Source organism: Schistocerca piceifrons, chromosome 1, assembly GCF_021461385.2.
Source record: "Schistocerca piceifrons isolate TAMUIC-IGC-003096 chromosome 1, iqSchPice1.1, whole genome shotgun sequence".
In the NCBI taxonomy this organism is placed as follows: Eukaryota; Metazoa; Arthropoda; class Insecta; order Orthoptera; family Acrididae; genus Schistocerca; species Schistocerca piceifrons.
Genome location: NC_060138.1, coordinates 235,723,948 through 235,745,681, shown reverse-complemented (window position 1 = coordinate 235,745,681; position 21,734 = coordinate 235,723,948). Strand labels below are relative to the sequence as shown.

Sequence of the window (21,734 nt, the reverse complement as noted above, 5' to 3'; positions counted from 1 at the left end):
GCTGTAGAGCAGCATGACTCAGTATTTCTGTAGGATACTTGCAACGACTTCTAGAGCCCATACCACGTCGAGATGCTGCACTACGTTGGACGAAAGGAGGTCCGATCAAATGTTAGGAGGTATCCCATGACTTCTGTCAAAAAAATGGTTCAAATGGCTCTGAGCACTATGGGGCGCAACTGCTGTGGTCATAAGTCCCCTAGAACTTAGAGCTACTTAAACCTAACTAACCTAAGGACAGCACACAACACCCAGCCATCACGAGGCAGAGAAAATCCCTGACCCCGCCGGGAATTGAACCCGGGAACCCGGGCGTGGGAAGCGAGAACGCTACCGCATGACCACGAGATGCGGGCTGACTTCTGTCACCTCAGTGTGTTGAGCCTTTCCCACAGCGACGGCAACCACATCACAGTGCTTTTGTATATGAGGATTATTGCATTACTCTTTGTTTGACGTTGTACGTTCTGGTGGTGACTGCATATTACAGGGCTGTTCACTGTTGTGAATTTATTTTCATAGAAAAACAGGTAGCCATATCACGGAATAAATCATAATTCTATTACTACCCTCTGAAGAATCATGGAGAGCATGAGTACCACGCACAAAAATACTTAGACATTACTTCCAAACAACCTTCTAAATTTAGTATGATTCATATTGTACACTTAACGAAAAAATTGAGAAGAAAGGAAATTATTGTACAACTTGACGAAAAGGAAGCATAAGTTGATGTAAAACATCGTCGAGATTCAACGCAAGGCTAATTTAATAAAGGAAGGAAGTTTGATAGATAAAAATTATAGTATCAGATCAACAAACAACAAAGAGGTTCGTATATATATATATATATATATATATATATATATATATATATGTGTGTGTGTGTGTGTGTGTGTGTGTGTGTGTGTGTTGCAGTAGCTATGCAGGGAGGAAGATTTTTTTCGCAGAATAAACTAGCATCGGGAACTGTATCAAAGCGACCTTCGGACTGAACACGCAATAATAACAGAAACACAAAACATAATTATAAAGTTATAAGTCTGCGTTCATCAGTTCTACAATAGAACACGTGAATTTAAGTGAGTCCCAGATAATATAAAAAACAGGTTGTCCAATGAATGCAGTTTTCTCTTCGTGCGTCAATGTTTAAATGCAACGTTATCTTGTAACATTATATTTATAAGTTAGGCTGTGTTAAACTCCTGTCACTCGATAATGACCCATACCAGTTTTGAACGTAGTTGTAAAGGAAAATCTGTTATTACTTCTGAGCAGTATTTTTCAGCATTGCTAATGCTGATATGTTATAAATCTTTCCAGAATAGCTTGAAAATTATTGTGAGAATACGTGAACTATAGTTATTAAAAGTCTACAGTTCCGTGGTACTATTTCTAATGTACATAATTCTGTGTATCATTTCATGCAAGAAGGATGTTTGTTTTTATAATTTGCCTTTTTCATGTCTACCTTTTATCTCAATGACGACACTCTTTCTCACCAAGTTGTGTCAACTATAGCAAGCAACACAATTGTCATCTCTTGCATTTACCACCCATATTTTTCAGTTTAAATGAATTCAATACAAACCTAAGTTGTTATACTGTTTTTTTCCTTTTGATACTAGTGAAAGCATAACTGACTTTAATTTTCAACCCTCTAAAATATCTGTACTCTACGTTAAATTTATTTCATAATTTGTTATTATTTCATTATTTTATTATTTATCTGGCTAAGCACTAATGGCTAGAGTACAAATGTAATATATCACTAGGGGTAAGATAGATACTGCCTACAGGAAAATAAAAGAGAGCTTTGGAGAAAAGAGAACCGTTTGTATGAATATCAAAAGCTCAGATGGAAAACCAGTTATAAGCAAAGAAGGGAAGGCAGAAAGGTGGAAAGAGTATATAGAGAATCTATACAAGGGCGATGTATTTGAGGGCAATATGATGGAGATGGAAGGTATGATACTGAGTGAAGAGTTTGACAGAGCATTGAAAGACCTAAGTCGAAATAGGGCCTCGGGAGTAGACAACATTCCATTAGAACTACTGATAGCTTTGAGAGAGCCAGCTATGATAAAATTCTACCATATGGTGAGCAAGATGTATGAGACAAGCGAAATACCCTCAGCCTACAAGAAGAATGTAATAATTCCAATCCCAAAGAAAGCAGGTGTTCACAGGTGTGAAGATTACCGAATTACTTATCAATATGTCACAGATGCAAAATACTAACATGAATTCTTTACAGACGAATGCAGAAACTGGTTGAAGCCGACCTCGGAGAGGATCACTTTGAATTCCGTAGAACTGTTGGGACACGTCAGGCATTTCTGACCCTACGACTTACCTTAGAAGAAACATTAAGGGAAGGCAAACCTACGTTTCTGGCATTTGTAGACTTAGAGAAAGTTTTTGACAATGTTGACTGGAATACTCTCTTTCAAATTCTGAAGGTGGCAGATGTCAAATACAGGAAGCGAAAGGTTATTTACAATCTGCACAGAAACCAGGTGGCAGTTATAAGTCAAGGTGCGTGAAAGGGAAGCAGTGGTTGGGAAGGGAGTGAGACTGGGCTGGGTTGTATCCTATCCCAGATGTTATTCAAAAAATGGTTCAAATGGTTCTGAGCTCTATGGGACTTAACTGCTGAGGTCATCAGTCCCCTAGAACTTAGAACTACTTAAACCTAACTAACCTAAGGACATCACACACATCCATGCCCGAGGCAGGATTCGAACCTGCGACCGTATCGGTCGCGCGGCTCCAGACTGATGCGCCTAGAACCGCTCGGCCACTCCGGCCGGCAGATGTTATTCAATCTGTATATTGAGCAAGCAGTAAAGGAAACAAAAGAGAAATTTGGAGCAGGAATTAAAATCCATGGAGAAGAAATAAAAATTTTGAGGTTTGCTGATGACATAGTAATTCTTTCAGAGACAGGAAAGGACCTTGAAGAGTAGTTGAACGGAATGGACCGTATCTTGAAAGGAGGATATAAGATGGAGATCAACAAAAGCAAAACGTGAATAATGGAATGTAGTCGAATGAAATCAGGTGATGCTGAGGCAATCAGGTTAATAAATGAGACACTTAAAGTACTAGATGAGTTTTGCTATTTGGAGAGCAAAATAACTGATGATGGTCGAAGTAGAGAGGATAATTAGACTGGTAATGGCAAGGAAAGCGTTTGTGTGGAAGGGAAGTTTGTTAACATCGAGTATAGATTTAAGCGTCAGGAAGCATTTTCTGTTACTGTCTGTATGGAGTATAGCCACGTGTGGAAGTGAAACATGGACGATAAACCGTTTAGGAAAGAAGAGAATAGAAGCTTTGTAAATGTGGTGCTGCAGAAGAATGCTGAAGATTAGGTGGATAGATCACGTAACTAATGAGGAGGTACTGAATACAATTGGTGAGAAAAGGAATTTGTGGCACAACTTGACTAGAAGAAGGGATCGTTGGTAGGACATGTTCTGAGGCATCAAGGGATCACAAATTTAGTATTGGAGGGCAGCGTGGAGGGTAAAAATCGTAGAGGGAGATTCAGAAGGATGTAGGTTGCAGTAGATACTGGGAGATGAAGAAGTTTGCACAGGACAGAGTAGCATCGAGAGAAGCATTAAACCAGTCTCTGGAATTAAGACAACAACAACAACAATTGACCTATCAGGACTGGTTTTTTGGTTTGACCTTTTAGGTTGCTGACTGTCGGAATTCATTGTTGCAGTAGAACAGTAAGTAAGTGCAGGAATAAAATTTAGTCACTAAGCGGGTGCAGATGTCAACACGAGTAAAGTACGAACAAATCGAGAGCTCGTTTTAAAAGACTATTCGAGAATGAAGTCAAGAACACTGATTCAGCCGTTTGACAACAGTGCGGAGTAGACTGAACTCACTACTGGAACGAGGCTAAATGCAATAACTTCAGTTTGAGTTGCCATAAGAACGCCTTTCAGGTTGCAAACTTGGTATAATGGAACACACTGAAAGTCTACATTTAAGCACTGGAGCAGCCGAGGGTGCTGACAGGCTCAGAACCGAGAGCAAATTCGGTCATCTGCCTGGAGGTAATCAGTTCATTGGCTGCTACAAACATCCGCCCTATTCAAGCTCATTCTCAGAGCGATGGTATTCTATAAGCAACACCGATAACGATGGAAGATCAGCTCTATTAAGTTGCAAGCAGTTCTGGTAAATTCAACAAGTGTCTAAAAGCTGCCACTAGCTTGAAGTCCACTGCCACACGGCACAGCCGATCGGCAATGGATGGGAGTTCTGATGTGCAAGCCACGGTCCTATCAGTCACAACAGTGCAAGATATTTAACTTGGGCGCTGAGCGCCCATGTCGCCGCTACGCGGCCGTGGAAGCACCGCCTTACCAGCTGTGTACTGGGAAGGTCACTCAGGCTGTCTTTCGTGTTGCCGTTGGGTCTTCCACGTTCACGCCATCTCGACAGTCAACTACAGGGATACGCAGTATTCTGGGAACGAGCATAAGCGCAGCTTTGTTCAGTAAGAGCGCTGGGGCTCCGACAGACGTCCACAGCCACTCTGGGCTGTGGAGACTCATTGTCGCCGCACCTTCCTAAGGGCGCGGCATTGACCAGAAGCAACACCGGGACCTGCGATCAGCAAGGTCCTTGCCAGGCACTGACGTGCCATCTCGCACTTTCAAGCAGCGCAGACAAAGCACGATCGTCGCTGGGCAGAAGGATTATGAACCTCTCACTGATAAAGATTGTTTATTGAATGATGCTCATTAGCGCCGCAGTGCTCCGTAGGATCACTCATCTGCACTCTTCACTCGACCTCCTGATAACAACGCACCTCTGCTGTGGTCGTAGCACGATAACTTATGGAACGCATTATCGTCACCAGTATTGGCAGGAACTGACATTCTAGTTCCCTTATTTTCTTGTTTAACAAATTTGTTAACGTTGTTTGTTTTCTTGTGTTAAATTGTTGATTATGCACTGTGTATTACAGTCCGCTAGACACCTAATGAGACCCCTTCAACGACAGCATTAAAGTTACTTAGTTTCCACTTAACTTACTGTACAGGGTATTTGGCGACGGGGCTGGTCATACTGCTCCATAACCAGAACAAAGTCAACAGCAACAGTTGTTTGAATAGTTTTAACACCAATTGACAAACGCATTACTGTAAAAGGTGTGGATATAAACTTTGCTGATACACACACACACACACACACACACACACACACACACACACACACACACATGACAAACAAAAATTCCTAATTAATTAGAACAATTTCGCTTTGTAAATCTTGCTCTAGTAAAGGGAAGCGCAAGCATCGGTTTCGAAAATGACGATGGTGTGAAACCCAGCTCGCGCTCTTCGTCCACGAGGCTCAGAGGGCCATAGACATGGGTTCCCAGGTAGATGCCGTGTTTCTTGAATTCCACAAGGCGTTTGATACAGTTCCCCACAGTCGTGCAATGAACAAAGTAAGAGCATATGGACTATCAGACCAATTGTGTGATTGGATTGAAGAGTTCCTAGATAACAGAACGTAGCATGTCATTCTCCATGAAAAGAAGTCTTCCAAAGTAAGTGTGATTTCAGGTGTGCCGCAGGGGAGTGTCGTAGTACCGTTGCTATACACAATATATGTAAATGACCTTTTGGATAACATCGGAAGTTCACTGAGGCTTTTTGCAGATGATGCTGTAGTCTATCGAGAGATTGTAAGAATGGAAAATTGTACTGAAATGCAGGAGGATCTGCAGCGAATTGACGCATGGTGCAGGGAATCGCAATTGAATCTCAATGTAGAGAAGTGTAATGTGCTGCGAATACATAGAAAGAAAGATTCTCTATCATTTAGCTACAATATAGCAGGTCAGCAACTGGAAGCAGTTAATTCCATAAATTATCTGGAGTAGGCATTAGGAGTGATTTAAAATAGAATGACCATATAAAATTCATCTTCGGCAAAGCATATGCCAGACTGAGATTCATTGGAATAATCCTAAGGAAATGAAGTACGAAAACAAAGGAAGTAGGTTACAGTACACTTGTTCGCACACTGCTTGAGTACTGCTAACCGGTGTGGTTCAAATGGCTCTGAGCACTATGGGACTTAACTTCTAAGGTCATCAGTCCCCCAGAACTTAGAACTACTTAAACCTAACTAACCTAAGGACATCACACACATCCATGCCCGAGGCAGGATTCGAACCTGCAACCGTAGCGGTCACGCGGTTCCAGACTGTAGGGCCTAGAACCGCTCGGCCACCTCGGCCGGCAACCGGTGTGGGATCCGTACCAGATGGAGTTGATAGAAGACAGAGAGAAGATCCAACGGAGAGCAGCGCGCTTAGTTACGGGATCATTTAGTAATCGCGAAAGCGTTACGGAGATGATAGATAAACTCCAGTGGAAGACTCTGCAAGAGAGACGCTCAGTAGCGCGGGACGGGCTTTTGTTGAAGTTTCGAGAAATACCTTCACGGAGGAGCCAAGCAGCATATTGTTCCCTCCTACGTATATCTCGCGAAGAGCCCACACAGACTCATACCGACAATCTTTCTTTCCACGAACGATACGAGACTGGAATAGAAGGGAGACCCGATAGAGGTACGCAAAGTGCCCTCCGCCACACACCGTCAGGTGGCTTACGGAGTATGGATGTAGATGTAGATGAAATATTTATTTTTATTTAATTGCTGAACTTTAAATAAATACAGTGGCATTTTAGACTTGTATTTAAATTCATCACAACAACGGTTCACTCTGGTCGACTGATTAAGAACTCCCTGTATTCAATCCAGAACAGCCTTTTACTTCTCTTAGAAATCACATTTTCGCCGTGTGGATATTGTGAAAGTTCGACTGTAAGGAGATAGAAGTCTCACTCAAATTTAAGAACGGGTAGGCTCGTACCCTCATTGTTTTATAAATTTTTGATGTTTTACCTTTCCTAGTTATGCACCATTTGGCTGGTAATCTTAAATAAAGTTTGAGAGCATTGTACTTTTACTTCTACATATCTATCGTAATTTATGTCAAGGCCTAAGTTGCGGAAGAGTTATGTCTATAGAACAGATGTACGACGGATGACTGACAGATTTTCAATCAGACACTGTGTTTCTGGGTCATACAATTTTATATTATGTTGTAATTTGTATGCGAACCGTTGGAAGTAGTCTTCATTTTAAGGGTTCCGTACCTCAGTCGATAAAAACGGGACACTTCTACGATCTTTTGTTCTCCAGCTGTCTGTCCGTCTGTTAAGACCTCTTTTTCTTAGGAGCAGGTAGATATACCAAGCTGAAATTTGTGTGAGATATTAAGGTATGTGGTCCCTTGGCAATGTAAAGCCTTTAAGCTTACATGTCATTGCACTAAAAGATAGACCATTTATGTCACGTGATTTGGTTGAAATGGCTCTGAGCACTATAGGACTTAACTTCTGAGGTCATCAGTCCCCTAGAACTGAGAACAACTTAAACCTAACTAACCTAAGGACATCACACATCATCCATGCCCGAGGCAGGATTCGACCTGCGACCGTAGCGGTCGCGCGGTTCCAGACTGTAGCGCCTAGAATCACTCGGCCACCCCGGCCGGCTCGTGATTTGATATTCGCAACTCATTCATCAAGGCATGTAGATGAACTATCCACACAAAAAATGGAACGGAACCCTTACAGCGCGAGTTTTGCTCACACTTGGCCAGCTTGTTTATACTGTCGTTAGCATATAAAACACAGCCTTCCTGCAGTGGTAACACCGTTTCCCGTCAGATAACCGAAGTTGGGTGCTGTCGGGATTGGTTAGCAGCTCAATGGGTAACCGTCCGGGCTGCCGAGCGCTGTCGGCAATTCTTTGTGAGGCCAACTGGGGAGCTATTTTATAGAGAAGTAGCGGCTCTGGTCACCAAAACTGACAACGGCCGAGAGAGCGGTGTGCTGACCACATGCCTCTCCCTATCCACATGCAGTAACGTCTGGCGGCTGAAGATTACACAGCGGTCAGTCGGTACCGTTGCGCGTTGCGAAGCTTCTTCGGGCTGAGAGAGTATAAGACACTGTTTACTACTGTATCCTCACCTATTTTTACTCTAGTTTTTCACATGTTCTTACATTACGTTAAGCTGTTGTCAATATGTGTATTACAAAGAATGAGTATACACAGGATCACTGTCATCGACAAGGCAGTAGTTTCTTGCAGGTAGTACTAGGTATCCATTATAGGTAGGACAACTGGGCGGACGTATTACGCACCTCCGCCCACCCTGTAGTTGTACTCGCCGGAGGTGACGCCGGACACCAGCGGCACGTGCGTGTAGTTGCCAGCGAGCGCCCACGCGCCCAGGTGGCCGGTCTGTGTCGTGAGGAACGCCCCCTCCCCCTCCGGCTCCACCGCCATCCCGAAACCGGTGCCGCAGCTCTGCAACACCAGGCAAGACACACTATTTCTGCTGCCTTGTTCTCTACTTCCATAGCGGCAACCGGAACAACTCTACACTGCGATTGTACACCACACGAAAATGGAAAATGATAACTGTGAAGCAAGATGAAACATACACTACTGGCAATTAAAACTGCTACACCACGAAGATTACGTGCTACAGACGCGAAATTTAACGGACAGGAAGAAATGATTAGCTTTTTAGAGCATTCACACAAGGTTGGCGCCGGTGGTGACACCTACAATATTTCTCTGCCTCGTTATGACTGGGTGTTGTGTGATGTGCCTTAGGTTAGTTAGGTTTAAGTAGTTCTAAGTTCTAGGGGACTGATGACCATAGATGTTAAGTCCCATAGTGCTCAGAGCCATTTGAACCTACAATGTGGCGACATGAGGAAAGTTTCCAACCGATTTCTCATACAAAAACAGCAGTTGACCGGCGTTGCCTGGTGAAACGTTGTTGTGATGCCTCGTGAAAGGAGGTAAAATGCGTACTATCACGTTTCCGGCTTTGATAAAAGTCGGATTGTACCCTATCACGATTGCGGTTTATCGTATCACGACACTGCTGCTCGCGTTGGTCGAGATCAAATGACTGTTAGCAGAATATGGAATCGGTGGGATCAGGAGGGTAATACGGAACGCCGTGCTGGGTCCCGACGGCCACGTATCACTAGCAGTCGAGATGACAGGCATCTTATCCGCATGGCTGTAAAGGATCGTGCAGCCACGTCTCGATCCCTGAGTCAACAGATGGGGACTTTTGCAAGACAACAACTATCTGCACGAACAGTTCGACGACGTTTGCAGCAGCATCATCTCGGAGACCATGGCTGCGGTTACCCTTGACGCTGCGTCACAGACAGGAGGTCCCGCGATGGTGTACTAAGCGACGAACCTGGGTGCACGAATGACAAAACATCATTTTTTCGGATGAATCGAGGTTCTGTTTACAGCATTAAGATGATCGCATCCGTGTTTGGCGACATCGTAGTGAACGCACACTGGAAGCGTGTATTCGTCACCGTCATACTGGCGTATCACCCGGCGTGATGGTATGGGGTGCCATTGGTTACACGTCGCGGTCAGCTCTTCTTCGCATTGACAGCACTTTGAAAAATGGAAGTCACATTTCATATGTGTTACGACCCGTGGCTCTACCCTTTATTCGATCCCTGCGAAACCCTACATTTCAGCAGGATAATGCAAGACCGCATGTTCCAGGTCCTGTACGGGCCTTTGTGGATACAGAAAATGTTCTACTGATGCCCTGGCCAGCACATTCTCCAGATCTCTCATCAATTGAAAACGTCTGGTCAATGGTGGCCGAGCAACTGGCTCGTCACAATACACCAGTCACTACTCTTGATGAACTGTGGTATCGTGTTGAAGCTGCATGGGCAGCTGTACCTGTACACTCCATCCAAGCTCTGTTTGACTTAATGCCCAGGTTTATCAAGGCCGTTATTACGACCAGAGGTGGTTGTTCTGGGTACTGATTTCTCAGGATCTATGCACCCAAATTAGGTGAAAATGTAATCACTTGTCAGTTCTAGTATAACATATTTGTCCAATGAATACCCGCTTATCATCTGCATTTCTTCTTGGTGTAGCAATTTTAATGACCAGTAGTGTAAAAGAAGCCTCATACGCTTGTTAGTAAATATACAGATGAAGAACCAAATACATTAGTTGTATTGAAAATAGCTGCATGGAAGTTAGTGGATGATGGGGATGTAATCAATGAAGACGCAATGATATGAAATGATATCGACGAAAACCGATCAGACATCTTAATCCTACTATGTAGCGAATGTGTCTTATCCAGTGTAAACTGGTGCCAAATAGAGATGTATGAAAGCACATTGCCTGCCTGAATAAGTGATGCACCAACCCAACCCCCCAAATGAAACTTAAAGGGTTGACATGGTGTGTGAGGCTACTGCAGTGATTACAAAATCAGTGAAATTTACAAAGAATTTGGCAGTAGGATCCCGCTGATTAACAGAATTTGCTTCTCCTCTGGCCTGGATACGTGCACTGATTCATTTAGTAAGGGTGTCATCCGAACGCCGAACAACTCTAGAGATTCCCCCAGCCATCCAAATGGAGACCTACAAGGCCCCTTCAAAATGTGTCAGTTTGTGATAACGCTGTTCCTCACAAGCGCACAGCTTGTCCGTGTTCCCACGTGATAAAATTTGACGCTGTTCACGCCATTTACATGTCCTACAATGCCTGGTGAAAAGTCTAACCATGAACAACACTAATGCATTGTCGTAGCCCTTCTACCTGCCACATAGAATTGCAACTCTAATCCTTTACATACCTGACGACGGCGTGTACCTCTGAAAAGTTACATTGACAACTGACCGTCCGGCTTCACTTTTCTGTCAGGCAATGTAATAGTAATAGGAGGAAAATGCAGTGACACCTTGGCTTTCCTGAGTGTTACTTTTAAAATCAATTACAATTTCTACATTCTAAGGAAAAACCGTTATTATGATCGTTCGCAATTTCAAGGTTTTACCTTCACCTCGATGAGAAAATATAAAACCCGTAACAATTTATCAACCCACATAAGTGGATACTTTGTGTGAAATTTCATGAGAAAACAGTTTATAATTACGAGGGTGAGTCAAATGAAAACCTTCAATATATTTTTAAATATTATTTATTGTGCAGAAGTGGTACAAACCTTTATTACTTTTCAACATAATCTCCTCCATGCTCAATGCAAATCCTCCAGCGCTTACAAAGTGCATAAATTTCTTTAGAAAAAAATTCTTTGGGTAATCCGCACAACCACTCATGCACCGCATGGCGTACCTCTTCATCAGAACGGAACTTCTTTCCTCCCATTGCGTCTTCGAGTGGTCCAAACATATGGAAATCACTTGGGGCAAGGTCTGTTGAGTATAGTGAATCAGGAAGACACTCAAAATGCAGATCTCTGATTGTTGCAACTGTTGTACGGGCAGTGTAGGGCCTTGCGTTGTCATGTCGCAAAAAAGACACCTGCTAACAGCAATCCACGTCGCTTTGATTTGATTGCAGGCCGCAGATGATTTTTTAGGAAATCTGTGTATGATGCACTGGCTACAGGCACGTAATGCTGCAAAATGACGCCTTTTTCGTCCCAAAAGAGATTCAGCATAATCTTCCCTGGCGATGGTTCTGTTGGAAACTTCTTTGGTTTTGGTGATGAGGAGTGGCGCCATTCCTTGCTCGCTCTCTTCGTTTCCGGTTGGTGGAAGTGAGCCCAGGTTTCGTCCCGAGTAACTATTCTTGCAAGGAAGCCATCGTCCTCTCGTTCAAAGCGCCGAAGAAGTTCTTCACAAGCATCAACACGTCGTTCTCTCATTTCAGCTGCCGTGGCACCCATCTTGTAGACACTTTGTGAAACTGCAGCACATCATGCACAATGTGGTGTGCTGGCCCATGACTAATATGTAAACATGCTGCAATGTCATTCAGTGTCAGTCGGCGGTTTTCCTTCACTATGGCCTCAACTGCTGCATGTTCTGTGGAGTCACAGTTCGTTGTGCCCGACCTGGACGAGGAGCATCTTCCATGAAGTCACACCATTTGCGAACTTCCTACTCCATTAGTAGACTTGCTGCTGTGACAAACGTGCATCACCGTACTGAACCTTCATTCGTCGATGATTTTGAATAGGTTTCACACCTTCACTACGCAAAAACCGAATAACAGAACGCTGTTATTCCCTGGTGCAAGTCACAAGTGGGGCGGCCATCTTTGTACTGATACTGCGACGGTATGTGTGCATCTTCACTATGCAGCCACCTACAGGCCATTCTGCACGCTGTTTGTAGCATGCTTACCAACTTACAGGATAACTTCTCGAAATTTTGATTTGTTATTACAAATTTAAGGTTTTCATTTGACTCACCCTCGTATATTACATCACAGCAAACATAAGAGGATCCATTCTTCTGCTGTTTCCAGCTTGCTTGCGGTCTGTTACTCTCCCTTACGTGCTCTACCTTTTCTGATGATTTTGTACGCACCACGGAAGTTCACTCTGTATACCAAATTAGTTGAATAATTATTCTTAATGTCTGATATACAATGAGGTGACGAAGTTTGGGATAGTGATACGCACATATACAGGTGGCAGTTGTATCGTGAACAAATGGTATAGAAGTCCAGTGCACTGACGGAGCTGTCATTTTTACTCAGATGATTCGTGTGAAAAGGTTTCCGACGTGATTACGGCCGCACGACGGGAATTAACAGACACTGAACGCGGAATGGTAGTTGGAGCTACACGCATGGTACATGCCATTTCGGAAATCATTAGGTAATTCAATATTCTGAGATCCGCAGGGACAAAAGATATCGAGAATACCAAATTTCAGGCATTACCTCTTCCTACGTACAACGCAGCCGCCGACAGCCTTCACTTAACGACCGAGAGCAGCGGTGTTTGTGTAGAGATATCAGTGCTAATAGACAAGCAACACTGCGTGAAATAACCACAGAAATCAATGTAGGACATACGAAGAACAAAATGGTTCAAATGGCTCTAAGCACTTTGGGACTGAACATCTGAGGTCATCAGTCCCCTAGATATAGAACTACTTAAACCTAACTCACCTAAGGACATCACACACATCCATGCCCGAGGTAGGATTCGAACCTACGAACGAAAAAAATATTCGTTAGGACACAGCGGTGAAAGTTGGCGTTAATGGGCTATGGCAGTTTACGACCGAGGTGAGCACCATTGCTAATATCACACCGTCTGCAGCGCCTGTCCTGGGTTCATGACCATATCGGTTGGACCCTAGCGACTGGAAAACCGTGGTGGTAGGGTTTGAGTGTGCTGCAGATCCGACGAAACCACGGACCCAATTGTCAACAAGGCACTATGCTGGCTTTTGCTGGTTCGGTAATGGTGTGGGATTCGTTTGCACGGAATGGACTGAGTTCCCTGGTCCAACTAAACCGATCACTGATTGTATATGGCTATGTTTGGCTATTGGAGACATCTTGCAGCCAAAGAACGGTGGAGTTTTTATGGAAGACAATGCATCGTGTCACCGGGTCACAACTGTTCGATGCTGGTTTGCAGATGATGCTTTCACGTATCGTCTAGTAAAGTCATCAGAAGATCAAAACCAATTGCATAACAATTTAGGTAATATATCTGTATGGTGCGAAAATTTGGCAATTGACCCTAAATAATGAAAAATGTGAAGTCAACAACACGAGTGCTAAAATAAATCTGTTGTACTTGGGTTCTCGATAACTCAGTCAAATCTCAAGATCGTAAATTCAATTGTTACTTCAATCGAGCACGTAATTTACGATTAACAAATGTAAATATTACAAATTAGCAGCCCAAGCTATAAAACACAGTAAACCCAAGTAACATTTCTTGCAGCGTCCCTGCATCTTTCTACACTATTTTCTCAGGTGCCAAACGAAAATTTAAAGTAAACTTTTCCTCCTGGGAGGAAAGAGCCAGTGATACACCCCATGCCAACCAGACGAATACCCACAGTACTGTGACCGACCAAGTGAGGGAAAGCGGTGAGTGTGTCAGCCGACCTTACCGTGTTATACAGCGACAGCGCGTCCACCGACTGCAGGAAAGCCAGTAGCTCCGTGGAGTTCTCCGTCTGCAGTCCCAGCTCTGCGCCGATGCACAAGGCGGTCTCGCGGTTGTTGATCTCGCCTTGCCCTCCTCCGATCGCAGAGCCGCTCTGCGAGATGGCTGCCCTGAACAGACCTGCGACAGAAAGCGCGGCGTGTGGCAGTGTGACGGACTTTCCCACAGACCCTCATTGAGACAAGTAAGTAACGCGTAAAGGTACGAAATACGACGCACTTGGTCTCTCTTAATGTGGCCAGTGACCAGTAACAGCATATAAGCGAACATGTCGAGTACGAACAGCCAGTACAACGTCAGAGTGTGTACCAAGCTTGCATTTAAGTCTTTCAGTCGAACGTAAATAAATTCAGTTTGCGTCTAGATTACTAGAAAATGAGACCCTCTGCAATTTTTAATTTGTTTGATCGCGAAGAGAACAGTTATAGTGGGTGAAGTAGAGATTTTTTATTACTTATGATCATATTATTTTCCATTTAGCGTCTGGCAGGGCAGACCGAGGAAACAAGGGCCAGCATGGAGAATTTAGCGTGCTGGAGGCTTATTCTGAACGTCTCATGCGAGGGATATAAGTGGAGAAGAAAATACTGCGTATATTCTCTACCAGGAGACCTCAAGGGAAAAACGAGGACTGTTTGTGTCCTGATCTAGTGCCATCTATACCGGCTAATTACTACATGATTGTCATCGAAATGTAAATACGGCTTGGACTGCAAATGAGTACCCCTGCTAGTAGTAGCATAGAACGGAAAGCTGAAACTTATATAGATGTGGTGACATCCATATAAGTACATAGTTCTGGCAATACCGGCCATGACCTTCTTCTGTGCGGATGCACACATATTACCCGAAATCTTACGGGACTTGGTAAGAATGTCTTCCACGAGTAATGAGTGTGTTGGGGTGGGACACAATGATTGTAGTGTGTGGACATACAAGATGAGAATGTGGGTTTCGCGGGAGACGTGCGCGAGATTGTCCCTGCAGTCGCACTATCTTCTGTGCCCTCGGTGGCTCATATTGGTAGAGCGTCTGCCTTGTAAGCAAGAGATCACGGGTTCGAGCCCCGGTCGGGGCACAGATTTTCACCTGTCCCCGTTGATATATATCAACGCTCGTGAGCAGCTGAAAGAATTAATATAATTCCAATTTTGGAAAGCTGTAAGGTGGAAGCAGTATGTAGAGGATCTTTACAAGGAAGATGAAACTGAAGAAAATATTATGGAAAGGGAAGTGGGCGTACATAAACATGAGATGGGAGATATGATACTGCGAGAAGAATTTAACAGAGAACATAAAGACATAAGTCGAGACGAGGCCACCGGAACAGACGACGCTTCAAAACCGCGTCCGGTTACCCTAATTTAGGCTTTCCGTGATTTCTCTAAATCGCTTCAAACAAATGCCGTTAAAAGGCATGGTAGAATTCCTTCCCCATCCTTCCCTTACCCGTGGGACCGCGAACATCGCTGTTCGGTCCGCTCCCTCTAAATGAATGAACTAACCAAACAACCGAGTAGACGACACTCCGTCAGGCCTACTGATAGCCTTCGGAGAGCCAGACATGACAGAACTATTCCATCTGGTGTGCAAGGCGTATGAGACAAGCGAAATATCCCAGGACTTCAAAAAGAATGTAATAATTCGAAGTCCAAAGAAAGCAGCTGCTGACGGGTGTGAATATCACAGACTACCAGTTTAATAACGCATGGTTGCAAAATACTAACACTAATACTTTGTAGAAGGGAAAACTAGTAGAAGCCAACCTCGTAGAAGATCAGTCCGGATCCAGAAGAAATGTAGAACATCCGAGGCAGATCTGAAACTACGACTTCTCCTAGAGGGTACAGTGATGAAGGACAAACCTATATGTTTGGCATTTGTAGACTTGAAGAGAGCTTTTGAAAATGTTGACTGGAATACTCCCTTTGAAATTCTGAAGGTAGCAGTGGTAAAAGGTAGGAAACAAAAGGCAGTTATAAGGGTCGAGAGGCATGAAAGGAAACCCTGGTTGAGAGGGGAGTGAGACAGAGTTCTAACCTATCCCGGGCGTTATTCAATCTGCACAATGAAAAAGCAGTAAAGGAAAGGAAAAATTTTGAAGAGGGAATTAAATTTCAGGAAGAAGAAATAAGAACTTTGAGGTTTGCCGATGACGTAATTCTGTCAGACAAAGCAAAGGACTTTGGAGAGCAGCTGAACGGAATTGACAGCGTCTTGAATGGAGGAAATAAGATGAACATCAACAAAAGCAAAACAAGGATAATTGAATGTATTCGAATTAAATTATTTGCTGCTAAGAGAATTGAATTAAAAATGAGACACTAGGAATAGTAGATGTGTTTTGCTATTTGAGCATCAAAATAACTGATCATGGCCAAAAGAGAGAGAAGATAAAATTCAGACAGGCAACGTCAAGAAAAGTGTTTCTGAAAAAGAGAAATCTGTTAACAGCGAATATAGATTCAAGTGTTAGAAAGTCTTTTCTGAAGTTATTTGTCTGGAGATCAGCCACGTATGCAAGTAAAACACGGACGATAAACAGTTCAGACAAGAAGAGAACAGAAGTTTTGAAAATTTGCTTCTACAGAAGAATGTTGAAGAATAGACGGGTAGGTCGCGCAATTAGTGAGGAGATAGTGTACAGAACTGGGGAGAACATAAATTTGTGGCAGAGCTTGACGAAAAGAAGTGATCGATTGATGGGACACATTTTGAGGCATCAAGAGATCAATTTAATATTGGAAGATAGTGTAGCATGTGGAAATTGTTGAGGGAGACAAAAGACGAAACCAGTAAGCAGATTCTGAAGAATGTAGGTTGGAGCAGTTATTCGGAGATGAAGAGACTTGCACGGAGTAGAGTAGAATGGAGAACTGCATTATACCAGTCTTCGGACTGAAGACCACGACAACAACGCAGCAGTACTAGTACATTTCGGACGCAGTGTTATCTGCTCTAACATACAAAGAAGAATATGAGTAAGGCAGAGGGCGCAGAAGGCTATGTAAGCTCCCACACCAACCGACAGAGGACAGAACGAACCTGTGGGTCAGCGCAATGAGTGGGGCGTTTTACACACACAGATGGAGAGAGTGCAGCAACCAGCTGCATCCGGCCACAAAGTCGGACTTCGCTACTAAAGAATGAGAAACTACTTTCGAACTCATTTTCAATAACGATTGTGCTTTTTATATCTACATTTACATTATGACAAGGGTGGTTCTATTTTTCCTCTGGTACCCAGTTTGGCACTATTCAGTTTCGATAAATCTCTGGGCAGTCGCTGCAAAACAGCGATGATCGCTGGCGAAAACCTCCTGCTCTTATGACAAGTTTTTCGCTGAATCAAGGCGAAGCGTCAGCAACTGCAGCAAATATACGAGTCGACTTCAGAAAACATCGTTCAGGTGATAATGATGGAAGCTGAAGAAAAGAATTAAAATTTGTGCCACAGCCAAAGCGTAGTCAAGCAGATCTATGATACCCCTCAGCGTAAAGGCAGTGAACAGACACGTCTTCCATGTCATATTGTGCTCTGGCATTGATTACTGTACTCCAGACGGTAGAGACGTAGCGGAATTTCAGCTACTCAGACGGAAACATCACGAAGTTGTTTAAAAATCAACTTAAAGATCTCTCTGTGTGTCCACACCTATGTTTCTGCTGCTTTCACACGTCAATGTTGTCCTTAGACTCCTGTTCAAGCAACATAAACTGCAACTGTTTTTCAAGTCAACAGTCTTCTTAGAAAATATGATTTGCAATGTTTATATGTTTCCCTTGTATATGTTTAGTGTTCGAGTGTTCTTTTCCTTATAAATTTTTCTGTAGTACCAGTTGCTGCTGTTTTGCCATTCTTCAAAGTTATTATACCAATAATCTGTTTTAATGTGGGGCAGTTAGCGGGTCTGAAGTTCTTAGAGTTGCTAGGAATATATATCCTGGGTTTAATATGAGACAATCGCTGTTGGAAATTAACTCCATTAAAGTGACCGAAACAGGAAAGTGGATCCTTGAGGTAACTAAATAGACCAGAGTAACAAGCAGAAACTAGAAAAGGAAGATAGAAGATGAGGAACATTTAAAGCAAGAAGAATATGAAATCAGAATGTATTATTAGCAACAGAGGTGAGTTATAGGTCAAATATAAATATAAATTAAATTCCCTGAGAATGAATTTTTCTGACGGTTACTTTACGCACAAAAAATCTATTTGCGCTAAACGCCTGAGTTTTTTTGGGTTATTTTAGGGTACTAATTGGAGGGAAGCAGACTATACATAGCAATGAACTATCAACAGGAAGAAAAGACATACTGATTAATTATAAAAATGTTACTTTAATTTTGATTATTAGAGGTAAATATTCATAGGACAGAAACTTGTGGCTGAAATGACATAACTGTTGTATCTTTCTACATAGACATGTCGATGTGTATTTCAGGTCTCAAATATCAAAATAAAATAGTCAGTACACAGATTTCATCCTACTAAGAATTCACCTTTTTTGGTTAAAGCTGTGTAAACTTTACGAAAATTATTAATAGTATTTCAGGCGTTCACAAGCATTTAAGCTCAAGGGCGCCAGGTGGTATGAAAGAAAACTTCTTTCAATCAATTACAATTTCTACATTCTAAGAACTCAGTAGGACCTAGAACTGTTCCAGCAAAGAGTACCTTCTGCAGCACAAATAAACTATAGGTTGTAAGTTCATTAAATTATTCTACTCCTCATCTTTGTGAAAACTTTCGTCAGCAATAGAATTCTTGTCTTTCAGTTAACAAAGAAGCGGGACATAAATTATCTTTATTTTAGTTCTGACAGGTTTGTAGCAAAAATAACTTATAATGAAGGATACAAAAGTTAACACTCTGTAAAGTTGTAACACAACGTCTGTTAGTTTTCAAGTCCCGTTCTTTCATCTACGTGTGAACAAAAATAGTAATTCTGTGTTATTTATTGCACAGGTAAAGAATAAAATCACATATTAAAAACAGTGTACTGGAATGGCGCTGTACGGAAGTTCCGTCAGCAGGCCAGAGATCTTGCTCTGTCAAAGCCTTGATGTTGAAGTTATATGAGCCACTAAGTGATAACAAATACTTCGGTACAGTCTTCCCCGTCGCGTAGTAAACAATATGGAATATTTGAAAGGATGTGGAATAGTTTGGAGAATTACTAGCAAACGAAGCTTAACATGTCCTTATTAACGAGGGATCATCGTCAGAAGCAAAACTAGATGTCTGGCCTACCTCAAAGTAGCTAATGTGATGTGTACTTGTGCGGCTGGTCCCGGCGGAGGTTCGAGTCCCCTCGGACATGGGTGTGTGTGTTTGTCCTTAGGATAATTTAGGTTAAGTAGTGTGTAAGCTTATGGACTGGTGACCTTAGCAGTTCAGTCCCATAAGATTTCACACACATTTGAACGTTTGATTTTGATGTGTACTGTGCACAATATTGGTAAATGACCAGTCACATAACGTCTATAGCTCTTTGAGGCCTTTCGCAGACGATACAATTAGGTACTGGTAAGTGACACTAACAGAAAATTTTACGAAACACTGAAAAAATTGCAGATTATCTGCATTCTGGCGCAAAGATTGACAGTTTATCCTAAAAATAAATAAATGTAATTAACACTCCTAAATAGACTAAAAAATGCGATAGCGCTTGTCTACGCTTTGGACGATCAGTAAATAGAATCAATCAGAGCTGTCACGTACTTGGCAGCGATTAAAGACGGAACTAAAAATAAACCTATGGGTGGGAAAGACAGGTGCCAGATACAGATTTATCGACAGAATCGTAAGGAAGTCTAATTCAAAAAAATGGTTCAAATGGCTCTGAGCACTATGGGACTTAACTTATTAGATCATCAGTCGCCTAGATCTTAGAACTACTTAAACCTTACTAACCTAAGGACATCACACACATCCATGCCCGAGGCAGGATTCGAACCTGCGACCGTAGCGGTCGCGCGGTTCCAGACTGTAGCGCCTAGAACCACATGGCCACTCCGGCCGGCGAAGCCCTAATTCAGGCACAGAAGAGGTCTTTTAATAACTGTAGTTAGACGGTCTGGGTTTCATAAAAAGTTGGGTTAACGGAAGAGGTTGAAATGAAGGAGAGCTATGGGTGTCGTCACAAATTCGTTTGGTCAGCTTCACAGTGTCGAAGAAGTGGTCAGAACACTGCAGTGGGAAAGAGAATGGCGTAATGTACGTCGAACTACTTTTCTCACTGGTTCCTAATCCTTTTGTTCCAAAACGAATCAAGCAACACATTCCTTCTTCAAACATTCAACTCGCGTAATCACAATCGCCATAGCTGATCTATCATAGTTCAGGTGTATTGTTATTAAACTTTCTTGTACAATAGAAGGCAACACTATTTTTGACAACGAACATTATAGTAACCGTTTCGCCGAAGCTGTTTCCATTCTCGGTTTTCTCCCGGAATTTATACGAATGCGTCTATACAGGGCTGATATAAATGATTCAATCGTTTTCAGAATTCTACATTTTCAATACCATTACGCGTATGAATATCTGTGATGAATGAGTAGAATCTTAAACTCACCAAGTTTTCATTGTGTTCATCAGATGGCGCTACGAGTGTATTGCCTTCACAAAATGGCGACAAAGTAACAAACGAATTTTTGTGTGCTTGAATGTGCGAGATGTTTATCACTTACAACGGTGCAGCATGCATTCAGAAAGAACTGTGTAAAAGAACCTTCATGTAGACGGAGCACTGTGCGTTAGTATCGACAATTTAGTGACACTGGTTGTCTGTGCTAACGCGGAAGTACCGGTCAACTAAGTGCGACAGGAGCAACCGTGGAAAGAGTTAGGGAAAGTTTCGTACACAGTCCAAAAACAATCACAGTCCGTGCAATCCACGAACATGGAATATCACTGCGTGGATTAATATGCTACGGCGGTTACGTTTCAAACCGTACCGTCTACATCTCGCGCAACGATTAAGAGCAGAAGAGTATAGACGGCGTCTTCAATTTTGCATAACAGTGTTGAAAATCCTCATGAAATTGTGGCGCTGATCGTTTTTCGCGGAAGGTTCATGTTTCCTGTGCAGTGTCACAGACGGAGCTTTTGGACCTTTTTTATATGTGAGAAGTCCGCGGCTCGTGGTCTTGCGGTAGCGTTCTCGCTTCCAACGTGCAAGGTCCCGGGTTCGATTCCCGGCGGGGGTCAGGAAGTTTCTCTACCTCGCGATGACTGGGTGTTGTATGTATTTCATTCACTCGCAAGTCGCCGTAGTGGCGTTAAAGAACGTGTGGAGCGGCGGCCGAACCGCCCCGCAAGTGGTCTCCCGGCCACCAATGCCATACGCTTATTATTATTATCTTTGAGAAGACTGTGAGGGTACCTCTTACCTTTATGTGTCGCTGTTGTGGTTGTTTCCACAAGTGACTACCGATATCGAAGTTTTTATTTTCCACCAAGACGTAACAGCCCTTCATTGGAGCATCGATGTCGTCGCTACCTAAAAGACGAACTTCGCATCGCTGGATTGGGCGTAGTGCTCAAGATGATATGGTTCTGTTCCTTTGGCCCCACAGGTTCCATGACGTTTCCCTTTGGGGGTATACAAGGACCTTGTTTACATATTTTCCTTGCGAAGAA

The 21,734-nt window shown here is 43.0% G+C and overlaps 1 protein-coding gene and 1 non-coding gene across 2 annotated transcripts in view; one reads left to right on the top strand and one right to left on the bottom strand.

Moving 5' to 3' along the window:
* The window catches only part of LOC124803845 (esterase FE4-like), a 60,096-nt gene extending 51,690 nt beyond the window's left edge, over positions 1 to 8,406 (bottom strand). The window contains exon 1 of the mRNA XM_047264709.1: positions 8,262 to 8,406. Within this exon, the coding sequence (XP_047120665.1) occupies positions 8,262 to 8,406 (145 nt within the window). The remainder of the gene's footprint in view (positions 1 to 8,261) is intronic.
* A 6,683-nt stretch (positions 8,407 to 15,089) lies between these two features.
* On the top strand, positions 15,090 to 15,164 carry Trnat-ugu. Its single transcript has one exon. It is a non-coding gene; the product is annotated as a tRNA-Thr (tRNA).
* Positions 15,165 to 21,734: the final 6,570 nt, after the last annotated feature.